Source organism: Leuciscus leuciscus (assembly GCF_965113295.1).
Source record: "Leuciscus leuciscus genome assembly, chromosome: 3".
NCBI classification, from domain to species: Eukaryota; Metazoa; Chordata; class Actinopteri; order Cypriniformes; family Leuciscidae; genus Leuciscus; species Leuciscus leuciscus.
Genome location: NC_138727.1, coordinates 36,875,903 through 36,903,766, shown reverse-complemented (window position 1 = coordinate 36,903,766; position 27,864 = coordinate 36,875,903). Strand labels below are relative to the sequence as shown.

At 38.3% G+C, this 27,864-nt stretch overlaps 1 protein-coding gene across 9 annotated transcripts; it reads right to left on the bottom strand.

The window, feature by feature from the left end:
• On the bottom strand, positions 1-27,119 carry agpat3 (1-acylglycerol-3-phosphate O-acyltransferase 3). Of its 9 annotated transcripts, none has more exons than XM_082163701.1 (10): positions 26,944-27,119; positions 14,278-14,340; positions 13,757-14,001; positions 12,016-12,185; positions 10,851-11,012; positions 7,274-7,427; positions 5,770-5,872; positions 4,631-4,706; positions 4,350-4,548; positions 1-2,522 (listed from the first exon to the last, which is right to left on the bottom strand). In XM_082163701.1, exons 3-10 carry the CDS (start codon positions 13,932-13,934, stop codon positions 2,431-2,433), a joined length of 1,134 nt encoding a protein of 377 aa, XP_082019827.1. In that variant the 5' UTR covers positions 13,935-14,001; positions 14,278-14,340; positions 26,944-27,119; the 3' UTR covers positions 1-2,430. The 9 variants fall into 9 exon arrangements, with proteins under 9 accessions (XP_082019827.1, XP_082019825.1, XP_082019828.1 ...); XM_082163699.1 differs by having other exon boundaries at positions 14,282-14,340; XM_082163702.1 differs by having other exon boundaries at positions 13,757-13,998; positions 14,282-14,340.
• Positions 27,120-27,864: the final 745 nt, after the last annotated feature.

Here is a 27,864-nt window from a genome sequence, read left to right as displayed (position 1 = left end):
AAAAATTTAGATTGTTGGTTTATTTATACTTCTGCAGAGACATATTCCAGTAATCAATAAGCGAACCAAGACTTTTTTTTGCAGTTCTATTCTTTACAAGGTGTAATCAGTTAATGCATCTTTCATTATTATACTATATTCCTATTGACTACCTGGTTATTCATAGTATGAAATGAAACAAATCCAGTTCCAATCATACACTGAATGCTTTAATTAATCTGGAAGAAAATACAAAAAAGTAGGTGATTTTAACAGACTAAAATTCTAGTTCTACTCAGCCTCCGTTCACATACCGCCTTTTTCGAGAAGAGATTTAACCTAAATGCACGTCAGAAACACTCTCTATATTGTTTAGCAGTCGGTCATTTAGTCTGTACTTCACAAACTCAATCTCGTCACTCCGACACTGCAGTATATAGTAGCAACATTTATTACAAGCAGAGGTAATTCTGGCTTCAGATCAGGTAACACATTCATTAACAGCATTAGAGCACAGGAACTGATCTTGGCTCAGAGTCCTATCCTGTCCGTAGTGGTCTTAACTACAATCAATGATCCCAGATCAGCAAGCTTACTCTGAAATGTCAACCATTTATTACATGTTTTTGTTTTTTTAACGCAAACCAATCAGATACATGAAAAGCATCATCTCCTAAAAAACGTTCTAAACTTAGCTGTGGCAATCACTGCTTTCAGTCAAATTAATAAATTCAGTCTCTCAGCATTAACTGGTGAAAATAAAAATACGTCAGCTCGCTATTCCTCCAACCAGGTAAAAACTAAACCTGGTACATCCATATTTTAGTTTCATGAACTTTGGTCTTTGACCGAAATTATAAACCGCATCTGCTACACTTGTGTCACGCAGATCTTCCACAGATCTTATGAATTCCACGTCTTCAAATTCCTACATGAATGTTGTGTAATCTCACAGTGACGGATGATTTGAGGATCAGCAAACCTGCGCAATATGTGAGAATCACAACCACACGGGACTGTCCAAGCACACACACCACAGAAGCTGCACTGTTCTGTTCCGTTAAGGCTTGCATGGGTCGTTTCCTGTTCCGCCATGAAAGTTGCACATTGAAAGGGGGGGTGGGGTGGGGGTGGGGGTGCATTCATCTAAATGAGATGGGTTTGGGTCAAGAAGAAACTTCTAAAGTTTATTTACAAACCATTAGTGTCATTAGATCACACTAAACAGGTTTCACAATCTTTGTTTATTGACAGAACTGATCGTTTTCTTCTTGGTCATTCAGCTACTCTCAGCATCTCACTCTTTAACCACTATATTTCATTAGTTACACATGACTAGAGATGGTGGGGAAATTAATCTCAGTCCACGGGCCTTTAATTATTTGGACAAAATTGACTAAAGAGGTGCCCTAGGTCAGGACTGTCCAACCCTGCTCCTGGAGGGCCACTGTCCTGCAGGGTTCAGCTAGTTGGAGCTAAAGTCTACAGGACAGCAGCCCTCCTGGACTGAGTCTGGACACCCCTGCTCTAGGTATATAGGAGTACATTGGTAGAAAACATGTATTGCTTATTCAGTATACCCAGTAATGCAATGGTGATGGAGTGGGATAAGACACCATTGTGAAAAGGTAAAGTTACAGAAGAAATGCTTTTCCTTAGAAACCCTGCTCAATCCATTTCTATTAATGTCAAGTTGGTCATCTAACAGTTTCCACCAATGTCACTCCAGCTGCAATAGACCCGACAAAAGATCTACAGCAGTTCATTTGTTAGTTAGGGACTGACATGACCATCTCATCTCTGATTGGCTGGGCTGTTTGTCTTCTTCAGTGCAGCATGCTCTGCCGGCCCGTAACGTGAAATTCTGAGCATAGAAAATCAGTTCGAGTGACTCTTCATGTGAAGATCCAAAGAGAAGAAACGGCTACTGATATGGAGGTGCTGATAGTGTAAATGCAGAGAAGGAAGTGTTACAAAGCACTTCCGGAGATGATAAATATTAATAGTGAACTAGGACAGCAAGTGGACTTGTTTGGGAAAATGGGCGGGGCTAAACAGGAGGGAAAAGTCACTGATAGGGTGACTAGAATCAGCGGTTGGTCTCTCTAGGTCATCTTATCTCTCTCGGCCAGAGGAGACAAGCATATCGGCATCGATCCGCAGCTGAGGAGCGTTTCTTCTCCTCTATTTCCCATTTAGTTGGTTCATAAAAATTATCATAATGTTTTTAGACTAGCGTGTTTAAGTTATATCTATAGTTATATCCCTATATACCTCCCAATGCTGCATTGAAGAGATTTTTAATATTTCATTCATTTTTTTTGTTTTTTTTATTAGATTTTTTTTTTTGTAAAAAGAAGGATAACTGCACACAGGGCAGCTCTGTGCCTGAGGCTGGACCGTAGGGGTGAGCGTTACAGTGGCCACATGGTGTTGACACGATGAAAATGTTTAGTTGTCCTTCTTGGCCTCTACGTTGCCGTAGCTGGATCCGGTCTTGTTTACTTCGGTTACTCCAATGAGCCGGCGAACTGCTACAGAAGCTGCAAAAGAGAGAAACAGTGACAGGGATAAAGAATTAACTAGTGCACTCAACTCTATCCCTCACCCAGAACTCATTAACTGATGCCATACCGCTGTGGATCTCAAATGGTTTGGCCAGGGGACCCACATTTTCCCATGGTCATTAATCCACAACCCAAATTTTTAGGAGTTTGAACCAAGCTGATAATATTTCTCAAAAATGGTTAACACGCACACAAGTACCGTCCCACTTTACTTAACATTCATACCTGCATGCAAATCCTTCCCAGCTAACACACGATGCATTAGTTACGTGATTTCTTGGTACTTTTTTGGTAATTTCATGACTTGCTAATTGACAACGTAACTACAACATTGTATCTTCGTAATTTCATTACCATCATATTACCAACTCACGTCTTCAGTACGATCTCCTAAGGTTATAAGAAGAAAGTTTACACACTACATTTCTAATTCTTTTCACAAAGTAAAAAGATGTGAATAAAAATATTTGGTCACACTTTAGATTAGGGTTCAATTCTCAATATTAACTAACTATTAACTACGACTATCAAACTCCTAATTGCTGCTTATTAATGGTTAGTAAGGAAGTTATTAAGTTTAGGTATTGGGTGGGATTAAAGGATGTAGAATATGGTCATGCAGAATAAGGCATTAATTTGTGCTTTGTAAGTAATAATAAACAGCCAATATTCTGGTAATATGTGTGCTAATAAGTTAATAGTGAGAATTGGACCCAAAACTAAAGCGTTACCAAATAGTCAATAGCTTTTAGTTCACGCCATTCTCAAACATGGCAAAACCACCCAATCAATAAATGTGTGGGAGAGGTATTAAAGTAAGTATTAAAAAATTTATTTTAATAATCAGAATAACTGAGGAAAAAGAGATGAATCCTGATTATTGCTAGGCAAAGGATATTTATAATTTAGAGGAAAGGGACATTATCATTCTATATAACATTTTATTGTAAAAAATATTTACATCACTTCGAACTAGTGATGCACCGTAATTACGGCAAATGAAACATTTTTAAATAAATAAAAAACTACAACAGGTGATCATCATATTAGACTGATTTCTGAAGGATCATGTGACACTGAAGACTGGAATAATGATGCTGAAAATTCAGCTTTGACATCACAGGAATAAATTACATTTTAATACATATTCAAATAGAAAACAGTTATTTTTAATTGTAATAATATTTCACAATATTAAGGTTTTTGCTGTATTTTTCATCAAATAAATGCAGCCTTGATGAACATAAAATACTTTTTTCAAAAACATTAAAGAACTGCCAGTGTATCGTAGTTTATACACTACGACTGATTTAAATGTCTCAACTGAGAACACTACAACCTGAACAGCATAATGACTTAACCCAATAATGACCAAATTATAATTAATAATTACCCAAACTTTATTTTTGGTTTTGATGTTCAGCAAAATTAATAAATTCACTGTTTTGGTAAAAAATGATTTAAACAAAATCAGCAGATAGTTTAGTTTAAATATGTATTTGCACTGAAAGCTAATTTTGTCATCTAAGTGTACACCAGCACACAGATCTCTAAACTATCAGATATGGATTAAGAGCCCATGTAAACTATCATTTTAATTCATGGGGATTTTATAAATAAGATACAATAATAATGATAGCTTTGTTTTAAATAGTGCCTATAAAAGTAGCTTTTTCAAAGCACTTTACAACAAAGGGGAAAAAAAATTAAACGACAGAATTAAACCAGTAATCAAGTAAAAGTTATCCTGTAATAAAATGTTTTAAAACAAACATATATCACATTAAGAAAACAACAACTGACCGACAATGAGGAAGATCATGAAGCCAATGATGAGGAGGGGAGAGCCGCTGACAAAGACATCCCAGGCAAAGTTAATAAGCGGAGAAAGCAGGAGAGTAGCCCAGAACAGGAAGTTCAGCAGAGTCCAAATCCGACGTTTGGGTATGATGGTGGGGCCGGGGTAACTGCCCTCCTTCTCATAGTGCTCTTGTAACGCATCCTTGAAGGAGAGGGTTGTGTTTCAAACATGTTCATAGAAAACTATATATTTGAACTAGGTTTTTAAAGATTTAGCTTCATACCTTCTCTTGATAGAGCTTGTGTAACCAATTAGCACACTCCTTTTCATCATCAGGAATCTCCTCCACAGGGAAGCGCCTGCGGATAGAACAGTGAGGGGTCAGAGCAGCACATAAACACACCAATAGAGGGCGCTGTAACCACATGCAGGACAACTGGTTAAAGGGATGGTTTGGAGTAAAATCAAAACCTAGGGTCCTTTGCACCATGATCTCGAGCCAAACACCCCCCCCCCCCCAGAAGCCTTTTTTCCCTTGGTCGAACATTATTAAAGTTAGAGCTTATTTAGAGAAATCAGTCGGATGGCTTAGTGCAGGCGCTAATGGATCCTATGATGTATCTCGTAAATTACCCCACTAATAATACCCAGAATGGTACCAAACTTCTACAGTAGTGCAAATAGGTTCTGTACTCATAAAACGAGGCATTGGAAAGTTTGTAAGTACGTCAGGAGTTTATTTAAATAACACTTGCCTGACGGCTCATGCTACCGCTAACCCGGACATCGAGGTCATTTCCCTGATTTGGGAAAAGCCCTTAAAGGTCCTGGCAGAAAGCGATGCATAAGGATGTAGTGTAACGACGCCCAGTTCCAGGAATGCACTAATATTTTGTTGGTAGTACCAGTTTGCAACAATTATTAGTTAACACTAAGTTGTCAAAACTTTGGAAAAAATGATAATTCGTCGTTCAAAAACAACACTATGAAAACAACACTGTAGTAAAAACAACACTAGGAAAACAACACTGTAGGAAAAACAACACTATGGAAGTCAATGGGGTCTATCAACTGTCTGGTTACCGACATTCTTCAAAATATCTTCTTTTGTGTTCAGCAGAAGACAGAAATTCATACAGGTTTGAAACAACTTGAGGGTGAGTAAATGATGACAGAATTTTCATTTTGAAGTGAACTATTCCTTTAATAACAAGGCGCAGATCCTATTACAACCTTTATCCAAATATTTAAGGAGATCTCAGGCCAGCAGTAAGATAAAAAAAATATATTTTTGTGAATGAAAATCTTGGACTCACAGGCATTTATCTTGATATATGCACCCTCAGTTAAAATCTCAGATTATTCAAGTAAAGAAGCTAATCTATTATACCCAATTAAAATAAATGAATGAAGTGATCTTACCTGACGCTCAGGTCTGCTTTGTATTTCTTCCCGCTAACAATTCCCAGCAGGGTTGGGTTCTGCTTGTCTTTGAAGTTCAGCGTGACATCGTACACAGCTTTTACTGTTGAAACAGGACAAATACATTCTGATGTGATTTAATGGAATTTTTGAACAAAAATGAAAATTCTGTAATTATTCACTCATTCTCATGTGTTTTTGTTCATACAATGCAAGTCAATGGTCACCAAAACTGTTCGGTTACCAGCATTCTTCAAAAAAATCTTCTTTTGTGTTCCACAGAGGAAAAAAGTTTAAAAGTTTAAAAATTAGGTTTGGAAATGAAGGTGAGCAATGAATGGCAATTTTTTCCAACTCCTTTAAAGTAAATAACGTTTCTAATGTAATTAAAGATTGAGAGCACTGCATAGTATTCATGGCAGGATAAGAGGGGAAGAAGCTCAAGAGAGTATAAATTGAGTATAATTGGTATGAAAACCAGTGCAGCGTGGCTGCACATATTCATAATGCCCCATCTGTATTCAAAACAAGCTCACAAATCCATTTCAGTCAACTCATTAGAGGAAGAAAATATTGAAACAAGCAATTTGCAAGTGACATCAAATAAAAGTAATTACAGAAGAATTAGAATGCATCATGGAACAAAATCCCAATATCACACATGCATCAAACATGAACAATTGTAATAAGCATCATATTATGACGTGTATTGATGACATGACATTGCTTCATACCTAAAAAGAGGAGACACACTCGAACAAAAATAATACTGGACCCCAATGATTTATGCTTCTTATTTACACAACGTTCAAAAGTTGGGGGTCAGTAAGATTATTATTAAATTTTTTTCCAAAGAAATTAAGATTTCTATTCAGCAAGGATGTATTAAATTGATCAAAAGTGTATCAAGATTTTCACAAAAATATTAAGCAGCTGTTTTCAACATTTATAATAATAATAATAATAATAATAAATGTTTCTCAGCAGCAAATCAGCATATTAGAATGATTTCTGAAGGATCATGTGACACTGAAGACTGGAGTAATGATGCAGAAAAATCATATTACATTTTTAATGAAATAAATGCAGCCTTAGTGAGCAACCTTTGAACGACAGTGTACAGCTAAAAATATAGTCTACACTCATAGCCTATATTTAGGATTCATGTGACAGACATAAGAGTCTCTCGATCACTGAGGTGGAATTTTCTTATGGCAACGTGTTAAAGAGCTTTCTGGGAACACGTAAATTCTAGGAATACTTGAACATTAGTATTTACACCAGGATGGTGAAAATCCAGAAAACACATTTGTTGAGCACATTTGTGGTTTAGAGCATTCTCAGTTGGGACACTTTAGGGACACTTGGATTTTCTTAACTCATGTCCTGGTGCCCATCACTCACACAGGAAGCAATGAACTCTTTTAACAGGGTAACACATAGTAGCTCTGTGTAAACAGTATCTCTATGACAGTGATGGAGTGTGTGGAAGCGTTCGTCTGACCTGTTCCCTTCAGGCATTGCAGTGTAGTGGTGAATCCTTTAGTGCGGGGCAGCAGGTGGTACTTCAGTTTTGGAAGACCCTTACTCTCAGCCACCTGCATGCTTATCTGATGCTTCTTTTCTGTAAACCTTGTTCCTTCACAGTACAGCAGGAACTGCCAAACACACACACACACACACACACCAGAGGATTGTTACTCTTAGGTCAGTGTTAAACAGAGTAATCCTATCACTTCGTAATCTCTGCCAACGGAAACTTCCAATCGGACCACGTCATAAGTGACCTCACCGATGGAGATACACTGACGTATATATACAAACATACACTGCCCAGCCATAAAAGAAAGTCGCTGTTTGGATTTAAATAGGTAAATGCTTAAAGTCCCCCTGTGGTGTAAATCAAGCTTTTAATGTTGTTTATGTCTATGTGGTGTTTTTAATATGCTTTAAAACAAACCATGTGAAAATTCACGAGTCAACACCATTGCAGAGTATTCGTCTCAAAAACACGGTTTGAAATCATTGGTGTTTCTGACGTCACAAACTACCTTGTAACCAATCACGTCAATGTGTGATCCTCAACGAGTGGATCTCTGAGCTGGTGTGAGTGAGTGGAGGCGGGGCTAATTTGCATATTCATAGAACCGCGTATACTAAATGTAAAGTTACATTCAAGCTACTTTAAGGCATGAAGATTTTTTTTTTCAAGGAAAAAAACATCATTAATCATTATGAGCGCTGGATACTCTGATCTTTTTCAATCCTTACCGGCAGCCAGAGGGCGCCCTAAGCACATTTAGTCCATACATGGAACACATGAAGGTGAGACATATCATGTGACATTCCAGGAACTCCCTGACATAAACAAAGCTCCCAGAGATCGCTGTAACATGCAGATAAAGATGTTTTGGAGACAATAAACATGATTGCAACGATATATGATTTATCTGTGTTCTTCGAGCCATGTCAGGTATTTTCATAATAATTGATTATATTTATAATGTAATGCTAATCGATATAGACTTTATCATCATGCAGAATACTATAAAATAATATATTTTCTGTCTGAACTTGCGTTACAAAGTAAGTTTGGAGCAAAAACATGGTTTTAATCTCATAAATTGTTGTGTATTGATGGTGCGCTAAGCTAACATGCTAGCTAGCCCTAAGATGCACCTGCCACCTAGCTGTTATTTTTATGAAAATGTTTAAATAGGAATGCTTACTGAAATGTTTCTTTTTTTCAAGGAGGGCATTTGATACAGTTTCAAATGTGAAGTGAGAACTTTGATAAAATAAATTAGGGATTGAAACAGTGTGAATAGCCAGTCGTTAGTAATTATAATGAAAACAAAAGAAAAGAACATTTAGAGCCATAACCAGGCCAGAGAGGTGTGAATGTGTGCAGGGGAGACTGAGACTTAATGGAGCTCGTTTGCACCAAAAAACAATAGAGACAATAGACTGAATGGATGCTTAGAAGATGACAATAAACATCAGTTTCGGTTTGCATTTTAGGCCCCGTCCACACTACTGCGTTTTAGTTTAGAAACGGAGAATTAAAACGAATACGATCTCCGTCCACACCAGCGTTTTAGCTGCGTATTAGTACTGATCTCCGTCCACATTAAAACGACTGAAAACGCGGATCACGTGACCATTCACCAACACTGGGCATGCGCGTGCCGGTGTAAACACAACTTCATTGATAAAAATGATCCCACCATGCGCTGGTTCTTCCCGGGTTAACCCAAACCCGACGCTCCATGTACGGTCGGTACCGCCGCAGCACACGGGAATTGTCACAGATCGCTCGAATAATAGCTTGCCTCCGGTGCATGTAGGCAGTTATAGCATTGTAAAATGCAGAATTTACTTGCACAACAGCGGCTAGCAAAGATATACGCCATGACTGATGACACCCAATCATAGAGCCGAGCGTGAGCCTCTACTACATCATCGTTTCTAAAGTCCTCCGTTTTGACCCGTCCACACTAAAACGCCCTCCGGAGATTCAAAACGAAAAACGGGTCTGCAGCGTTTCTAAACTTCTCCGTTTTGGGTCTCCGTTTTTGCCGTTTTAGTGTGGACGGGAGGTGCAAACGTAGCAAAAGGTCTCCGTTTTTAAACGAAAACGCAGAAGTGTGGACGGGGCCTTAGAGTCTTATCAAAATAAAGTCATAGACATGATCTTGAAGCCATTTATAACTATTTTTTTCATTATTACACTAATTAATTCTAAATTTACAATAAACCGGCAAGTGTCAGCTTTCAAATTAGATCATACCTGTGCTTTTAGTGCAAAGGGTTCATGACCTGTTTTAGTTTGGGTATGCCATTTCTAGTAATTTTTCAAAAGTGGGGTTGCTGGCTAACAGGTTAAATATGCAATTTTGGTGAACTAAGATGAGTTTTAGGGATACAATTATTGATTACAGGGCGACTTTAAGAGTTTATGATTGGATCATTATTGCAGTGATTATTATGTTTCTAGCATGATATATATTTGGCAACAGTTCTTGACGAAAAATTGATGCACTTCTTGATGGAAATACATTTTGTGATGTTATTTCCATCAAGAGGTGCATACATTTTTGGTCAAGATCTTGAATTGACAATGCAAGAGTCCAGCACTCTGTAAAGTCTCCTCCAGCGCATCACAAAGACTTTGAATTTAAGGTCTGGACTATTCATGTGTGAAAATGATTCTTCATGCTCACTCCCAACTATTCCTTCACAATTTAAGTGGATGAGTCTTGACATTGTCATCCTGGAATATGGATATGATATGTCTTCCTGCATGGTTGTTTAAGAACTGAAAAGATACACACTCCATCGATTAGGGTTAGAAGAACTGTTGCCAAATATATAACATGCTAGAAAAATAATAATCTCTGCAATAATGATCCAATCATAGACTCTTAAACATTTGCCTATTTAAATCCAAACAGAAACTTTTTTTGTATATATGTAGTGTATATAATATTTGTAAGTACAGAAAATGTTTGCCTTTTATTTTTTATTTTGAGTATACATTTCCGGGTAATTGGTCACAGGGGAGTAGGTGGGCCATACCTGTTTCCTGTATAATCGTTGGTATATAATAGAATGAATTAATAAATACATAAACCCTCTAAACTACATAATCCAAACAAGAATGCCAGGAATCATTAATGAAGAATTAAGACATGGCCATCAATTTCTGAGCCTTTGTTTAAATGTGTCAATGCACATTTACTGAGCAAAAGTAACACTACGTTTCAAATGTGAATTGGGTTTGTCAAGTAATTTTATTAGAAACGGCAACATTGCATGGTTTAAAGCAAACTGTAAAAAGGATAACCAAAAATTCAAACACCCCAAAAATAATAAGTCTAAAATGAAGGTTAACTAAAATATGCCTATCAAGGGTATTCAATTGTTCTGAACCATAAACACAATTGAGTGAGTGAGATTTGGTTAGCTTCAAATGTGATAAACAAATAATCAAATACTCTGAACACATCACTTTAGTGACTAGTCAAAGCTCTGCTTAATTATCAGGTCATTAGAGCATCCTAATCGGTCAGTGTACTCACCCACATGTATTCTGGGTAATCTCGGAGACGGTTCAGCCCACTGAAGACAGTTTCCCTGTCCTCCTCCCACTTCCGCTTACAGAAAACTATTTCCAGGAAGTACCACGTCCAGCCAACCAGAGGCACTTTCAGCAGTTCGTGTTTAGCCAGAACCTTAGAACTCTGGATACGAAATAGGAAAATAAAGGGAGGATAAAAAAAAAAAAAAAAAAAAAAAAAAAAAGGATTCAGAGAGGTAGGAAGAGAGGATAGAGAAGAATTCAAATCACCCACTCAATCAAAACAACTAAATCCAACATCCAACAAATTAATCTCTTGGGATTTAGCCCAAGATTACTAAATATAGAACAAAGCAGTGTTAAAACTAACACTAAAACTAAACTAAATAATTAAGTTATATATTTATTTATTTAATCTTTTGATGAAAAACTTAAATGAATATTAGAAAAGTTGCATGGGCAACAGAGTTAATTTTGTCAGCTCTTTTTGAATTTAGTCTCATTCCTGTGTCAAATGTACTTTTTAGTTTTCATCATATATAGTCAACCTTGTCATGTTTTTGTTTAGTCAAGTTTTAGTCGACTAAACGCCTGGGCATTTTAGTCTAGTTTCAGTCATGCTGCATATTGGCTAAACTGATTATTCATAATTATTTCGCTTAAAATGATAATCGCAGTCTGTAATATTTTGTCTCCTCTTTTTTTTTTTTTTTTTTTACAAAAATAAAGTTTTTGGTAAAGTTTTTATTTTTTAACTGCATTTTAGTAAAGTCTTGCATGTTATTATAGTCACAGTTATCATTTAATGGCCTTCACAGGCCCAACCCCTACGTAAGAGATGTCTTATACTGTATTTAGTATAATTATGCTCTTTCATGAATACATTTTCAGCCAAAATTTCATTACAAATATATTACGATGCATTGTGAAACCCAATACTAGTTTCAATGAACTGGTTTTTTTTTTAACGCTTTATTTTTTTAATAGGAGTATCTATTAAAGTACCACATTATAACATCCAAATTAAAGTGCCATGTGTGGAAAACACAATTTTCTCACACATTATGAGGTTGCATTTCAATTGGGACTATTCCACCTCAAAGCTAACACCACCCTTCACAACTTCTCACTTCATTTTGCTGTCTTCACGGCTCGTCAGGACTCACCCCCAGTACGCCGTATCTCTCACAAATGGTCCAGCCACACAAGAAATCAATCTCATAGTTGTGGTTGAGGATGATGATGACGTGCTCTTTACCAAACTTATCCACTGTGGCCTGATCGGTGTACAGAGTGCAATCTGTGCCAGACCACCACTCCAACAACATCACCAACTCTGTTAGGAAAGTAGAATAAGAGTCACGTCACCTTTGTACAACACAGATCGTTTCAAAATAGCTTGACAGAGATAAACAGGAAAATAACAGAATAAATGATGCAAGCTTCATCAAACAGGAGACAAATTCAAGTTCTGCTGTAAAGCAGCTCTAAAAATGTCAGTTGATTCAGCTCAATTCATCTATAAGCAGCTCTACAGAAGAGAAAAGTGTCATTATTTGACACATGTAATAGGTGTTATGATGCTAGATGAATTAGAATGATCTATATCGTGACAAGCAGCATGCAAATTGTTGCCTCCTTTGGATCAGTTGCTTCGGGTTATATAATTCTCATTTGTAAGCTGCTCCGGATAAAAGCGTCTGCTAAATGAATAAACGTAAATGTAAATGCAAATACATTTGAATTGAGTGCTGGAAAACTTTGGACATCTAAACGTTTAAAATGCTGATCGGTGTGGTTTTATTTTCGAGCAATAAACGTTAAAACTTTTACCTATGAAACAAAAATAAATGGACAGGAATTTAAATAACCAATTAGAAAAAAGTCATTTTAAAAAGACCTACTTTTCATCCTAGGTGTTAGATATAAGGTAGATATTAGTTACTGTGTTAGATAAATTATATTATATATTTTTTTTATGTAATGATGTTTGTTGTATGTTTGTGTGTTGTAACTCCGATGTAAAATTGTCTATGTAAACTCAGCAGCCTATCTTGGCCAGGACACTCCCGTAAAAGAGATTTTAATCTCGGTGAGTCTTATTTCCTGGTTAAATAAATAAAGGTTAATACGTGTAACATGCAAAACCAGTCCTGCTAAAAGTACAAAAGTCTGTGCGTTTGAAGTGTAGTACCAACACCATATGTGACCCTGGATCACAAAACCAGTCACATGTCGCACTGGAATATTTGTGGCAATAGCCAACAATACATTGTACGAGTCAAAATTATGGATTTTTCTTTTATGCCAAAAATCATTAGGATATTAAGTAAAGATCATGTTCCATGAAGATATTTTGGACATTTCCTACCGTAAATATATAAAGCATTTATATTTGTGAGTGAATGCAGGACAATCGCGAACATAAATGAACAACTTTAAAGGCGATTTTCTCAATGTTTCGATTTTTCTGCACCCTCAGATTCCAGATATTCAAATAGTTGTATCTCGACCAAATATTGTCCTAACAAATCATACATCAATGGAAAGCTTATTTATTCAGCTTTCAGATAATGTATTTGTGGTCCAGGGTCACATATTGCCTCATAATTTTGCATTATAAGAATGATGTCATTAGTAACCTGCACTGCAAAACTCATGAAGGCAAATAAATAAATGCAACACATTTCTTAGCATGACACTAAAGTGATATGCTAAATGTTTAAAAAAAGACAGAAAACACATTAAGTGCTATCCATCTGCAAATTCTTTATATACTACAGTAACAGGTACATACGATTTGGAATTAATGCCCTTAAAAGTAACTAAAACTTCGCATTAACACATGTCTGTAAAAACACATGCGAAATGTGTGCAGCACATTCAGTTGAGACAAAACCAACTCACGGCTCCATAGCGAGTAGGAGAGTCTGGTGTTGATCTTGCGGTACAGCTGTTTGTTGAAGGGCCACAGCACACAGGTGCAGAGCTGCGTGAAGTTGATAATGAGGCCGCTCACAACGAACACGAAGCCAATCAAGAGCTGCAGTACGAACAGGCTCTTCAGCCACGCCACCACACCCATGACTGAGAGCCCCTTCCACACACACGCTCAATCACTCACTCACTCACTCACACACACACACACACTGCTGAAAGAGAACAAATCAAACTTACTCAGATTCATTAAGCAGCAGACACAGTAATGCACAAAATATTAACACAACATCAAAATCACACTCACAATCATGCTATTAAGAACAACTGCATGCATATTAGCACTGATCAATATTATTACTAGCATTTGCATTAAAAATTAAATCATGTACCAGTCAATCCAGGTACTTTCTCATGTTCATGTTTAATAATAAAGTCCTCCATTTAATCATCTCAGTTATCCAAGTCAATATTGTGATCGGATGTTTAACTCACCACAGTGGGTTCTTCTCTACAACCCTCTTTTACACGGCCCTTCACTTAGTACCACCGACCTGAGAGAAAAGGAGACAGAGCGCATTTAGAGAATTCATGACAGGCCCAGCCGTCACCAATATGACATTTAGTCCTGTTTATTTTTACTTCCACATCCTGTCCCGATATACAAAGATCCAGCGTAAAGTAGGCGAGAGTTCATGACCACAGACCCGTAGGCACCAAAAATTCCACAAGCAGCAGCACAGTGCGCACATACAACTGCACTACACATGCCCCACGCAAACACACACCCTCTCACCCAATTGGAGGAGCTCCAGTCACCTCCTCCAATTTCTCTCTCTCTCCCAATTTCTCTCTCTCGCATTGACACTGCCTCGTTTTTGCAGCTCCTTCCCCCCCCCCAAACTCTCACTCTTTTATAACACGACAGCATCTCAACATGATTCGTCACGTACAAAAATCTCACTCTCATAAACACTAGAACTGGATCTAAAGGTCTCCACTTTCAAATTGATTTTGAAAGCTTATCAAGCTTTATATTCCAGCACTGCTTAATCCGATAACAAGACAACAACTGCAAGAGAAAGCACTGGATTAATATCAAATACTCCAACAAAACAAGCGGTTCAGCAAATTTATTTGCTAAATAATCTTTTAAAGCACTGCTTAACCAAATGAAAAGAGAGGATTGCAGCTTAATGCAGAAAACCAGTCACTCTGCTCGTTCCAGGTTTATCTGATACTCCGGATGAAGTTCCCAAACTACTTTAACTGGCCGTCTCGTAACCTGCAGGTGGCCCGTCTGACCCCATTAATACTATCCTTTTCTCTGTTAGTGGGCCTATGTGTCTGGGTTACATTTTATTTCAAGATGTCTGTTACATCGTAGTACGTATACATTTAAGTACAGAGTAATGATAAAAAACTACATCTACTTACTATAGGGTCAGGGATAGGAATAGGGGTTGGTTTATGGTTAGTTAGTTGCGTGTAATTATGCACAATTTATAGTTATTACTACAGTTACTATGTGTAACAACTAGGACACTAAAATAAAGTGTTATCTGTGTCTGCTCTGATAACAAAGAGCAGTTCAGTTCAGTCAACCATCCTACTACAATAACTAATATCATTACAAAGTGCAATACTGTTGTGATGAAATTACATTTGTTTCGCCCGACGGCCCATACTTACAGGCCAACGTTATCTGACAAGCACAGTCTGTTTGATGGTGTTTTTGAGCGTGTAAAATAAAGTCCCTGTTGTGAGCGAGCAGCAAGCAAAAAGGTTATGGTGGATTTGGAGAGTCATAAGATCTAGTTTGAATGATGCTTTACAATGATAAAAAATATCTCCATCTGAAGCATTTTGTGGCCAGTAGGTACTTTCACTATTATATATCAGAATTAGAATCACATTTCTGCTTGACCCAAACAACAATGCAATAAATGGTATCTTTGTGCAAACATTAATAAAAAAAAAGCATCTTATGATAGCAGCAAAAACATTTGATACATTAGCAAGTAAAACATGGGGGAAGTGGTTGTGTTATTTATAATCTACCTCCATTCTGTACCTTTATGCACACATATATTCCACAATGAATTTCTACCAAATGAATTGCAAATGCTTTGAAGAAACTGAATGCATTAACTACAAAAAAAGAATAAGAATGATGGCAAACTACATTGACACTGACAGTGAATTATTAAATCTATGGACAGCACTTGTTTCATTTAATCAGCCAGGTCACTTGTTTATCACTTAAGGTATTGATTTAGTATTGACACTAAATACCAGAGACTTTCTATTGAAGAGAAAATTAAGACAAGATTTGGGTGTCATGGACCACCTAGCAACCATATAGCAATATAGCCCCAGGCAACCACCCAAAATACCTTATTGTGTCAAGTTTTGCACAGGCAAGTAGCTCACAATTTCTTCAGAAAATGTAATAAATCCAGCTAATATCTCTAAGCTGTCATCTAGTCAATGTGAATGAGCATTTAGCATAATAGTAAATCTGCCAAATCTATGTGCTGCCATTTCAAACAAACACAAAACAATCGTGTTACAACATGAGGGCAGAAATAGACCAGCGAGTAAAAGTTTAAACCGACAAAATGCTTTGGTTCCTCTATCAGCCGAGACGAACAGAACACAAACAGCACCAACCTTAGATGAAGATCCACTGGCAGTGTGCTAAGTTAACTGTGACTTTAGTATGGACAAGAGAGACTGCTGAAAGACGGGAAAAGAGAGAGGGTGGGAAAGGAAAGAGTTGAACTCTGTCCTCCTGGCCACCACTGCACGAACTTGAAGCAAACTTTGGAATCTCACCAAAGTGCGTGTGTGTTCGAGAACAAGGGAATGGCAGAGTGCACTGAATGCCAAACCCCCTCATGCCAGTTAATGAGTTGCATTAGGTGTGTGAGGGGGAGTGTGTCCGCGATATCTGAGGGATCACCTGATCAACTTGTCAGAGCAGAGCACTGGCTCAGCCAACAAGAAACCCCGCTTTCTCCACCAACTGAGATCATTAACACTACAGCCAACAGCCAGACTGAGTGTGCTACTGAACAAAGGGAATTAACCCTGACCAAGGGGATGATGAAAGTGATTTTGAAACATAAATTAGTAACAACTATTTGGTGAAACAAGTGTGAATTACACAATTTTAGAGTCTTTTGCAACCAGGCTAAACCAGCTTAATTCATGTGTTCTGGTTAAGATAACTTCAAGTGAATAATAAAAAAATAAAAACAATTTACTCACCCTCTTTCCAAGCCCAAAGGAAATAGATTTTTCTACATGCAACACTGAAAAAATGAATGCTCTGGTGCTATACTTTTCAATACAATGTAAGTGAATGGGAACCGCAAAAAATAGGGGTTCATACATACGTGGTCCAAATAACTTGTACTTTTCAGTCGTAGCTTTTAAATGTATCAAACCTGCTACAGAATGTCTTGATGCATTATGCTTGCCTTGAATATGAGTAAATGTAGATACATCCATTTTTCATACAAAGGCATTGAATCGTGTCAGGAGGCTTCGAAAATGTGTATCAAAAGGTGCTTCTTTGTTCAACAGCTCCTATTCCAGGATATATATTTGATCATTTTACAAAAAAGAAAAGAAAAAAAAGCAGCATTAACATTCTGCCAAACATCTCCATCTGTGTTCTTTGGAAGAAAGAACATAAATTGGAAAATTTTGGGGTAAAATATTTATCTTATATTTTTTGTAATTACTGTAAAGATACCACTTAAAGGATAATTCCGGTATTTATCACCTTGAGTCTATTTTGTAGTTTGTTATGGATGAACTAGAGTGGTGGACAAAGAAATTTTGACGATGGGTCCTGTCTCGACTTTTTGACTCTTTTAAAATCGCCTTTGACCGCTTCAGAGTGGCTGTCTATGGACATGCACGAACATGTCCTTAAAACAACCCTTAACGTTCGTTTTCAAAACTGTGAAACTCACCGAGTGGTTAGTGGTGTTCGTTGATGATTAAAAACAAATATATCGGCGCAATGTATGATTTCAATCCGTGTTATTTGCTATAGTGGAACTATTTTTTCAGATACCTCACAACCGTGTATAAACTTCCGCTCGATAATATTTGAGTCTGAAGCGTTAGCATACTCCCGACCACTTGATGGCGACAACCACTTTGCCGTACAAGGACACTGTACGGAACTCGGGGTGCTTTTCAATATCCCTCCTCGTCTCCTCTCTCCTCCATCCTATGACCCGGAAACCGATCGAGCTCAGCCATCTTGAAGGACATCTCAATTCTCTAATTGCACCGCGAGGAGTCGAGGATCGAGGAGTGAGGAGGCTTCCTGAGGAGTCATGAGCGAGGATACACAGGTGTATCCTATGCGGAAGAGTTTTATCGACTTAAACTTGACGCACGTCTAAATTCTCCTCCCCCTTCACATCAGTCACAATCATTTTAATTTATACTTTACCTTTGCAGTTTATATAAACCACACATCTCACATATTTCAACAGGGTATCTTGCTTTATTATTATTTATTATGAATTTCTTAAATAAACAAACTTCAACAACATGAGGGCAGATCCTTTGAGCGCTGCTGATGACGCGATGAAGTGACGCTTGAGTGATCAAGTATTCCAATGTTTAAAAAAAGTTACATTCGATTCCTCCGTCCTCGCGTCTTTTCCTTGCAGCCTTCCCTCGCATCCTACAGGGGGCGGAGCTGAGACACGAGGAAAGGATACGAGGATGCACAAATAAGAAATGAGAAGCACCCTCGGTGTCTAGCGCATAGAGCTAGGGTTGTGCCGATGGACGATGCTGACCGACATCACGATGGTGAGCCACCATCGTGATGCCACGCCCCCACCCTGTGAGACCAGCCCAGTCTCACGGCAGTTCGTGTTCGTGTGTACACCAGTGGTTGGGAACCTGGCTCGCGAGCCACACCTGGCTCTTAGGCAAAAATCATGTGGCTCGCAAGGTCTCTCACCCTTTACCAACGAACGATAAAAAAATTAAGACGTGCGTGTTCAGTGCTGTTCGCGAGTGTCACGAGTCACCACAGCAATCAACTAACCGCTTACGTTTCTGTGGTAACCTAACAGTTACAGCTCCTGCACTGGGATTCAAGCAGCTGCTGCTTGTTTAAGGTGATGGCGAAAATCATTTTAGAACAGCAGCGAAAATGTAAAAGTAGGCTATATAAACTTTAATATATCCTTTTATTGAAACGGGTGCTTTACTGTTCAAAGAGACATTTCGAAACATCTCACCCGCTGGCCGCTGGTACTTTCACTTTTGCCGCAGAGACCCTTTATGTCCTATAAATGTGTCATATTGTTGATAATCCGCGCAGATTTCAGTTGACGATTCTGTTTAAAGTTATTAATAATAAAACATGAATGAATGAGAAAGAAAAGAGCAGGATGTGCTTTATATTGAAAAGAAATATTAAAAGCACGATAAGTCGCGAAAGAGACCTGAATTGTACTGACAGGATGCTGTGCACGCGCTCCGAGCGCAACACGGACAAGCATAGTCTTTGTCTTCGGTTGCGAGCCTAAACGGCCAAATAATAAACATATAAATATTTCAAAATGCCAAGCCGAGTATTCCCGTGGCGTAAACACAGTAGAAGTAGCTACTTTCTCTCTCTCTTCGTGATGGTCAGCGCGATTCCGTAGCACCCCCCCCCCCCCCCCCCCCGACGATATCATCGTCCATCGCGATGTTTTACTGTAAACATCGTCAACTGCCAATTTAGGGGACATCGCCCAACCCTACATAGAGCACAGTTGCTCTGCTCACGCTAGCGTTCTGAGAGAAGGAGAACTGAGCGAAAATACTACATTTTCCGTTAGCGCAGTAATATCAACGAGCAATGAGTCCTCCAACAGAAATCAATGGGATTTTACAAAATGACAAATAAAACACGACAGAAACTGTATTCCGCTACGCTACTTGTTTTTAATCATCAACGAACACCACTAACCACTCGGTGAGTTGCACAGTTTTGAAAACGAACGTTAAGGGTTGTTTTAAGGACATGTTCGTGCATGCCCCTTAGCCAGCCACTCTGAAGCGGTCAAAGGCGATTCTAAAAGAGTCAAAAAGTCGAGACAGGACCCATCGTCAAAATTTCTGTGTCCACCACTCTAGTTCATCCATAACAAACTACAAAATAGACTCAAGGTGTTAAAAACTGGAATTATTCTTTAACTTAAGATGATTAAACTAAACTAGATGCATCGTGATTTATATCTGGTTCTTCATTCACTTTGTAGCAAGAGGACTACACAGCAATATAAAAAGAGATAGGGTGGAGGTATTAGAGATGGAGGGATCAACCAGCTTAGGAGGAAACAGCTGTCTGGCCTGCATCACTAGACAGCCTGGGGCCATATTTTTCCAAGATGCCCAAAAATGTGCCTCTAAAAAGAAGGTTACAAAGCTTAAAAGCTTAAGGGGTGCAAAAGAAAACTGACAACGCAACGCACAGAATTTTGCCTCAAAATAAAGTTTGTATAAGTTTGTGCTTCAGCCTTTAGATGGCAAATAAACTTCCACAGTGGCCCAATTTTCAGATACATTTAACACAACAATTAGCAATCTGCCAAGATTCGCAAGCTTTAAAGTCATATGCACAAAGAATATAAAGATACAAAGAGTAAAACTCCACATGACCTTTCAGTTGTTCTAGATACAACTGAGCAACAGGTGGTCATCATAGTCCCCTAAACACCCACAAATATGACAGGCATGCAAGTAACTACAAACTAACAAATTAAAGACTTAGGCAAAGAGTATTTTACTTGACCTTTCCCTGTGCTCAATCCAATAACCCTTTACATAAGCAGCAGGTGGATAACCATTAGCTGGACTCACCAGTAGGCGTAGTAGGCCACTGCCATGACCACTAACGCCCCACAGACCCCTGTGAATATCATCACAGCCCCCTGGTTCAGCATCTCCACTTTTGGTGATGGGACCTTCAAAGCAGGTTAATTATGAAATGACCTCCTCTGGTTTCGTTCAAAAACGGACCGACAGTTCTGTTCTCGACAAGCTTGGAGACAGGTCAGTGAAACTGCAGAAAGTGCTCCTGGAAATATCAGCCCCAGAAATTCAAAAAGTTTAACAAGGCGCGAGAATTGGTTTGACTCTGGCTACAGCCACATGCTAATGCTAATCCCGCAGAAGGACAAGCACTTTTATGATGATGCAAGCAGGAACAAAACTAGATCCCATTAACAAGGCGGCGCCACCCAAAACCACACCATCAGCACACGGAAAAAGAGTGACAAAGTCTTCCGTTCCAATGCTGAACTCCAACTGGATGTTACCAACTGCAATCCCAAATTCCAAACACAATTGTAGTAAGCGAATCCTTAGCAAGACGCGACAATCTTACAGCACAACGTGGACACAGCGGCCACCTTCTGTTAAGCCAAAGAGAGCCTTTCTCAGCATCCTGTGTTCCCTCCTCTTGTCTAATCTCCTCTGGATTAGATTACCAATGATTAGCACTCTGGACCAGCACCCTGGATATGTCACATCGCATTTACATCAACCTCAAGCGAGACTGGGATGGGCGGGATTGAGCAAAGTGGGACAGGACAGTGGTGAGCCACCAGGAGGAGCCTTTAGGGACAAGCCCACCCTTCTGCATTTAAATGAGCTTGTACAAGGAGGCATGATACGCTTTGGTAGTGGTTCTGGTGTTTTGTGGTGGGTGTTATATCATGGTGGGTAAGCTTCTATACTTGGCCTACTGTACATCTGTGAACTTGCTCTTGGTATCCAAGGTTGACCAGACCCTGAGTCCAGTTTAGACGAGATGGTGACAAAGATGATCAGGCAGGTTGTGGCCCAAAGCCACAGCTGCATAACTGCATTACTGGCAGAAACGGACAACACATGTGCCACAGGATTACACATCACACAACAGAGCCCTTGGTGCTTCCTTTTTTATACATTCTGCTTTCTCTTGCTTGATTTTATCTCATTATATCCTCCGTCTGCTTTTATCTTTGTGTCCGTCTGTCTTTGATTACTATCCCGGTGAACCCTGTATACCTGCATTAAACTCAGATTCCTAAATTCTTCCAATTTCAGACCGGTCAGCATAACTGCATCCAAGAATTTGTGGAGGTTTCTCAAAAGAAAGACCTTGGCTTGGTCTCGGCTAAATACCTCAGTGCTCCTCCATCCGTATACAAGGGGAAAAGAGAACAAAGAATAAATCACCTTTCTGATGCGATGACCACCTGGGAAATATGAGGACAGAAAGGAGAAAAAGAGCCATACTAACTAGAGAAAGCCAGAAAGATAAACGAAGGCATTGGCTTTTTTTGGGAAGCAAAGGATCAAAATGTGAAAATGGTGGTAATTATGGTTTGTCATAAGTTTGCGTGTTGTGAGTTGGTCTTTTGTTGCTGTACTGTAATCAATGAGAAAACCCTGGCAGAGAGTCCATGCATCCAACATCCTGTGCACAGCCAGTGCTAAAGTGCCTTCTTCGACATCTTTTACAGACTTTATAGCATAAAACCTATACATTATGAGCCATACTGCACCAAAGCAGCTTACTGGACTGCAACTGAGGTCAAGACGTCTAAATCTATAATCTTATCGGTCTTACACATGCAAACAAAAGCAAACAAACACTTCTAATAATTATTTAAACAACTGGTGAAATAGCCGGGGTGAGCAGGGTAAAGGCCAATTTATACTTCTGCGTCGGGTTCGCGTAGAAGGTACGGCGTAGCATACGCATTGACGTGTACCATACGTCGTACCCTTCGCCGTACCCTGACGCGCACCTCCTCAAAAATGTAACTACGCGTCGCGGCGACGCGGACCGCAAGATCTGTGATTGGTCGGCTGGATAGCATCGCGTTTCCTCCTACGCATTTCCGGAATGATCTTCTGCACTCTGCACCGCCCGCCCGCCATTTTTAAATTCCGAAGATCAGTGAAGAGCCATGGAAACAGACCAAGTGACCGAGAGATTGCTTGAAGAAGTGCGGAAATACAGCCATCTGTATGACTCCTTCAGTCGCCATTGCTCGTAGAAACCTAAACTCAAAATAGCCGCGAGGAATGTAAACACAGTGGAACTGGAACATTAAAACCCACCCGCGCCAACTAGCGTTTCGGCGGTGTAACTGCAGAGCAACACAGACATTCGCAGAAGTATAAATGCTCACGACGGCGTCGCCTACGTGCGTACCCTACGACGTACACTACGGCGTACACTCGACGCAGAAGTATAAATTGGCCTTAAGATGTGATGCTTTTTTATTAAAAGTGATAGTTGACCCAAAATTTCAATCAATATTTACTCATTTACTCATGTTGTTTCAAAGAAGATATTACGAAGATATTATTATGAACCCAACAACATAGGGATACAATTTAATAATCATCCCATTTTAAAGTTCTTTATTATTTACATATTCTCAAAACATTTATTAAATAGCCCAAAAGTTATAGAGCCATTTGCCATAGTAAAATATAGTTTAAAAAAATAATAATATTAGGGACACATTCTTGATTGAGCAATAAACAATGTTTCTAAAATGATTTCTGTATTGGACAAACTAAGACTATCATCATAACTATCGACATTACAGGGTAAAAACATTCTTGCATTTCCCCAAACTTTATGAGGCTTAGAAAGTTTCTTCTGTACATACACATATTTCTTAGTCATGCAAGAATGCTAGAACAGACCACTTTTATGTAGCAAACTCAAAAGTTGTGTTTGGACTCAACTGTACAAACATATTTTTTTCTGTACTACACAATCCAGTTTTCCCTTCCCTCTCAACCTCAACTCACAGCACATTAAATGGATAGTTCACCCAAAAATGAACATTTTGTAATCACTTACTCACCCTCAAGTTGTTCCAAACCTGTATGAGTTTAGAACAACTTGGTAACTTAAAGAATACTGGTTAATCAGACAGTTGTCGGTAGCCGTTGTCTTACTTCCATTGTATATTTTCCTACTATAATAGTCAATGGCTACCGTCAACAGTCTGGTTACCAACATTCTTTAAAATATCTTCTTTTGTGTTCAGCAGAAGAAAGAAACTCATACAGGTTTGGAACAACTTGAGGATGAGTAAATTATGACAGAATGAAAAAAAAAAATTTGTGTGAACTATCCCTTTAACAACCTTAGCATTGGCCTGTCCAACATTGTGAACAATGCAGCAGCAATTCAACATTTGGCAGGGCCTGAAATTCATTTAGAAAAATTAGATGATTGGGGAGGTTAAATTACAATAATCTCACCTAAATGTTTGCTCACTCAAAGTATTTGTGTTTCTAAAATAGATATTTTAAGTAGATTTACAGAATCCCTTAGAAGAATACACTTTTATGCTCCTTTTTATTCATGACATTTATTCAGTTATGTGCTGAATCATAATTATACTGTTAGGAAGTAATTTCTTTTACTGAAATGTAAAAGCATTCAATTTGGACGCTAGTTTGTGCGTACAATGGCACAAGGAAGTTTGATTGCAATCATTGAATTTAAATTTAAATAACAATTAAGGGAACTGAAAACAGTGCAGGACGCTGATTCACTTGTGCCGTTTATGAAATTGCAGATTAACAGAAAGTCTTACTGTATTGATCTGTTAATTTTTGTTTACTCATTCAACCCACACTGCTATAGTGAATTAATGTTTGCGTGAATTTCTCGCATTATAAGCTTCAACCTTGCGAGAAAGAGTAGAATCGTGCGCAATCCCGCACCGAAAACCAGGCCTTGATTTGGATGAAACTCTGGATCTTTTCAGTTGGGTTGCTGTGGTGATATATAGACTTTTGCAAAGAATCTTTCTCTGAGCACACAGCTGAAGTAAAACTAGCATTTAGCATTCAAATTATTTTCACCACTGATCCACTACAGTGTTAGATGACATCAACTGATAGCGTTTCTATCCTCTGCACTAAAATACTACTTCCTTTGTATCTCAAACCTCCCAGACTTGACTAGCCTGAAACAGATGAGTGGACATCACAAACAAACTCCAGTGGCTGAAACAAACACAATCAAAGCCATTATAATAGATTTCATTCAGGCCCTTTTCATAAGCAAGAAGATAAATACGCTCTGTTTGCTGTCCAAAGGATGCAGAGAGCTGTTAAGAGGATAATGTCAAGGCTTCACTGCTAAAAACCTCTGACCCATATTCTAATCGAGATAAACGAAGTTTCCCAACAACAATGTGAATACATGCCCCCAATCAAGACGGCGGATGAGGTCGCTGTTATCTACCTCAGGTGCAAAGTAATAGTGTTAGGTTTAATTAACAAGCTGTATCGGATTAAAGGTAAGGTTAGAACGCAGTAACACACCAGCATGGATACACCCATTGGGACAAAAGAATAATGAATATATTCTATTTAAAAATATGGTAGGTAATATGGCACATTGTTCTGAAACAAACAAAATGTAGTAAAAAAAACAAACATAATATATTATTGGAAACAACTTTATACATGTACATTTTAATCAAAATGAGCATCATGCATAATTGATTCAATTACATCTCAGAGACAATTCATTACTGGCGCACAGCTTTGGAGTGATTATTACTGCAGGATCTCACGCAGCAGCGACATTACAGACAAACCATCAGAGTACATGAATGCTGTGTTTACCCACTTTACCATGATATTAAAGAAATGTCACAAGCTCATCAAGGGATGGCAAAAGTGCTGGTCATGGATTAGAAAATATTGTGCATGTTCCATATGGCTGGCAAAGAACGACAGGTCTAGATTAAGACTTTAGTATAAATTAATTACACTCAGTAAAATATAGATATAATACAAACATTTTTTGTAGTATTCAATAATCGGCCCTAACAATAAATTTAAATAAAATACTAAAAAAGGGAAACATTTCATTCATTCACCCATATATTTTTTTAAACGCCACTGATCAAACTCATGAACTAGGATAATAGTTTATATTTCAGATATAGGCCTACTGCAAGACATCTAAGGCAGCGATCAAAATAGACTAAATCACATTTTAAAAGTAACTTTACTTGACACTTCAAATAACGATTGCATCAATTACATCGTTACACCAGTAGGTGGCGACAAGTGACGTTAAAAAAAATATTTTTCAATGAATCATTCAAAGATTCATTAAAACAACGCGCTGATTCATCCAGTAATGAAGCAAGCGTTTATGAGCGAGTCATTGAATCATACATTCAAACTGATAAAAAAATAAATAAAAATAAATCATTCAAATTAATTAAACATTTTAAATATACTACAGCAGTTAACATTTTGTCAGAAACTCTAGTAAATGACTTGTTATTTTTTTTAGTTGTCTGTTCATAATCGTGATCTCTATTTGAAAAAAGAAAAGACACAAAAATCTCAGTTTATCCAGAATCGTGCAGCTCCCGTCAAGACAATTCTGATATATAGGCCTATTTTTAAACGGGCTCTGAAACTAAAAATAAACCTTTAGATATTACAGACAATATATACAACCACCAATAAAATACTACGACATATTAAAGACCAATGCAGTTACACATGTGCCAGAATGATATAAAAACATGACTAATGGTAATTACTGTGCATTAGTAAAACCCAGTCAGCAACTAAACAGAAGGCAAAAGCCCAGCACCGCATCTGAACTCTAGTAACCCCGATAATCGCACGGCAATGACGTGCACGCAGGTCGAGAAGAGAATGACACACGGCAACCGAGTCATAAACACCACTTATCTTCAACGAATCTAAAGCCATTCAAATGCAAATCAATGCTGAATGAACAAGATAGATGCCCTCTGATGCAAATGGGGAAAGATGCCTATCTTAAACGGGTGTTCCCTGCGCTGTCAAACTGCCTTGCATTGGTTACTAAGTAGTGAGCTTAACAAACATGCTGTTCCTATAAACTGGCCACTGCAGCACTGGGAGCACCTCGAGCGCTCGCACGCGCACACATATATAACGTCAAAAATGCATTTGCAATACAAATGCAAAATAATAAATTAAGCGGACGCATGCATCCGCCTGTCAACATCAATAACAGCAGTGTCAGGATGGTTATTAATCGGGTTTAGAGAACAGTCATCATCATCATGCGCGTGCATTACCTGCTTAAATGTCATCAGTGGATCTGCGTGGAGGATTGCTGCTCTTCCGCTTAATGCGGTGGTGCTGCCAGAAACTGGTGTCTTCGCTTCTGGTGCACTGCTCAGATGATCGCTATTCTTTGTGTCCGTGTGTCGTTATCCATCCACGCACAACACTCTCTCTACACATTGCATCTAGCCATGGGACTTCCTGTCCGATTACTCTGCTTTTCGACTGGAAACAATGGCGCTTTGTAGTTCCACCACTCCTCTCTCATCCTCTGCAGACTGCTGGAAGACGCTGACCTTATCAATAAAGTCAATTCTGGAGAATTAAATACATTTGTAAGTGTGTTAGACGTTTAATTAGTCTTCCTTAAATTAACTTTAAACTGCAAAGGCGACTAGAAGTTGCATATTGCCCGCATGGACAAAAAAAGGTGCGTTTACTGCACACAGAGGATGCATTTACGCAGGTCGCAGGGATTCAATAGCAGAAAATATATTTCGAAATTTATTTTATATACAAGCTGCTGTTATGACTAAGTTAAGAGCTGCATTCCATTTAGACAGAACCAAAGCAGCATCAGAGCTGCAAAATTATTAATTTCTAATCATGAAATGATGAATATACGCACATGAAAATGAAATATACACACTCATTATGACGACAAAAAAGTTTGAGGCTGCACTGATGCTGCATTTCATTTTTATAGAACCAAAGCAGCATTAGAGCTGCAAAATTATTCATTTCTAATCATGAAATAGTGAATATATATACATGAAAATGAAATATATATATACACTGTCATGATGACAACAACCAAGTTTAAGGCTGCACTGATGCTGCATTTCATTTAGACAGAACCAAATCGGGAAAATGATTAATTTCTGATCATGAAATTGTGAATATATAGTCATGAAAATGAAATACACACTCAT